The sequence below is a fragment of the Marmota marmota genome, unplaced genomic scaffold (genome assembly GCF_001458135.2).
Source record: "Marmota marmota marmota unplaced genomic scaffold, marMar, whole genome shotgun sequence".
Classification (NCBI taxonomy): domain Eukaryota; kingdom Metazoa; phylum Chordata; class Mammalia; order Rodentia; family Sciuridae; genus Marmota; species Marmota marmota.
The window spans coordinates 341,247-342,762 of NW_026005734.1; the positions used below are offsets into that span (position 1 = coordinate 341,247).

At 57.1% G+C, this 1,516-nt stretch overlaps 1 gene segment (V, D, J or C); it reads left to right on the forward strand.

Moving 5' to 3' along the window:
• Positions 1 to 24: 24 nt before the first annotated feature.
• LOC125614678 lies at positions 25 to 650 on the forward strand. The segment is given in 2 exon segments: positions 25 to 125; positions 211 to 650. Coding segments are annotated over 2 exon segments (486 nt in total).
• Positions 651 to 1,516: the final 866 nt, after the last annotated feature.

Below are 1,516 nucleotides of genomic sequence, written 5' to 3' on the forward strand. Positions count from 1 at the left end.
GCCCTCTGGGCTGTGGGAGCTCCCAGCTCTCTGCTCAGACAGGGCTGAGGTCTCTGGGAAGGCAGGTGTGGTCTAGAAGATGAGGCTGCTGGGTCTTGTCCTGTGCCTGGTCACAGCTCCCCAAGGTGAGGGTTTCCAGTGTCAGACCTGGGTCCATGGGGAGGTTGTGACTACAGGTGACTAACAGGGTGTGACTGTCCTTGTCCCCAGGTGTCCAGTGCCAGGTGCAGCTGCAGGAGTCAGGACCTGGCCTGGTGAAGCCCTCGCAGACCCTGTCCCTCACCTGTGCTGTCTCTGGATTCTCCATCACAACCAGTGGTTACTGCTGGGAGTGGATCCGTCAGCCCCCAGGACAGGGGCTGGAATGGATAGGGGACATATGTTATAATGGTAACACTTACTACAGCCCATCCCTCAAGAGCCGAGTATCCGTCTCCAGAGACACATCCAAGAACCAGTTCTCCCTGCAGCTGAGCTCCCTGACCACTGAGGACACGGCCACCTATTACTGTGCCAGAGACACAGTGAGGGGACCTCAGTGTGAGCCCAGACACAAACCTCCTGCAGGGCACCCAGGACCAGCAGGGGGCGCTCAGCACACAGGAGCTCAGGTCACCCAGGAGCAGCTGCAGAGGGAGGTGGGAACTTGACCAGATTCCTGAGCCTCCTCACCAAGCAGCTCCTCCTGAGAGCCCCAGCTATGGGGGTCCTAGAGAAGCCTCCTCCCCTGGACACCACTAATTCTCTCCAGGTGAGGTGTGTCAGGAGTGCTCCTCTTCAGCAGCGGCTGCACAGTCTCCTCTAGCTGAGGCTTTCTGTGCGATGATGGCACTGCTCAGGGTCATCACGTGAGCTGTGTGGCCACTTCATGGCTTGGGGAACTCCCTCCACTCTCAGAAGGGTCTGGATGTTCTCCTGCCCGGTGTCCCTCCCAATCCAGTGTTCCCAGTGGCCTTCCTGCGACTGATCTGTGCACTTGGCACATGTAGAGGTCATAGCCCACATTGTTCCTGAGCCTTCCAGCCACAGGGGACCTTTGACAATGACAAGGCACAGTCTGTCTTGTCACAGGTTAATGAACAGACGGTCGAGCCACCATGTAGGTGATAGAGACCGTGGATGCAGCTGATAATCTAAAGCCACCGTCAGCAGGCACAACAAGGTTTCCTCTGTCCCTAAACACAAGCAGGACTGAGCTGAGGGATGCCGACAGGAAGCCCTAAACCTGGTCTAAATGCACAGAACGTGTGTATTCAGAGTGAGCTTTGGTGTTTGTGAACTCTAACCTCATGATGAGGCTCTGTGACACCAAAACTCCAACCCATGGTCCCAAAGGGCAGAGGTGCCCACTCCTCATGCAGCTGTGTGGCCTGTGGACAGGGGTGACCTGAGGAAGGTCTTGGAGAAAAAGGGGATCCCTTGGCACAGACCCAAGGATGGTTAGCTCTGCATGACTGTGGGAGCTGCAGGTTGGCTCTGCCACTGGCCTCAGGACCCTGAGACATGCTGTGCCCAG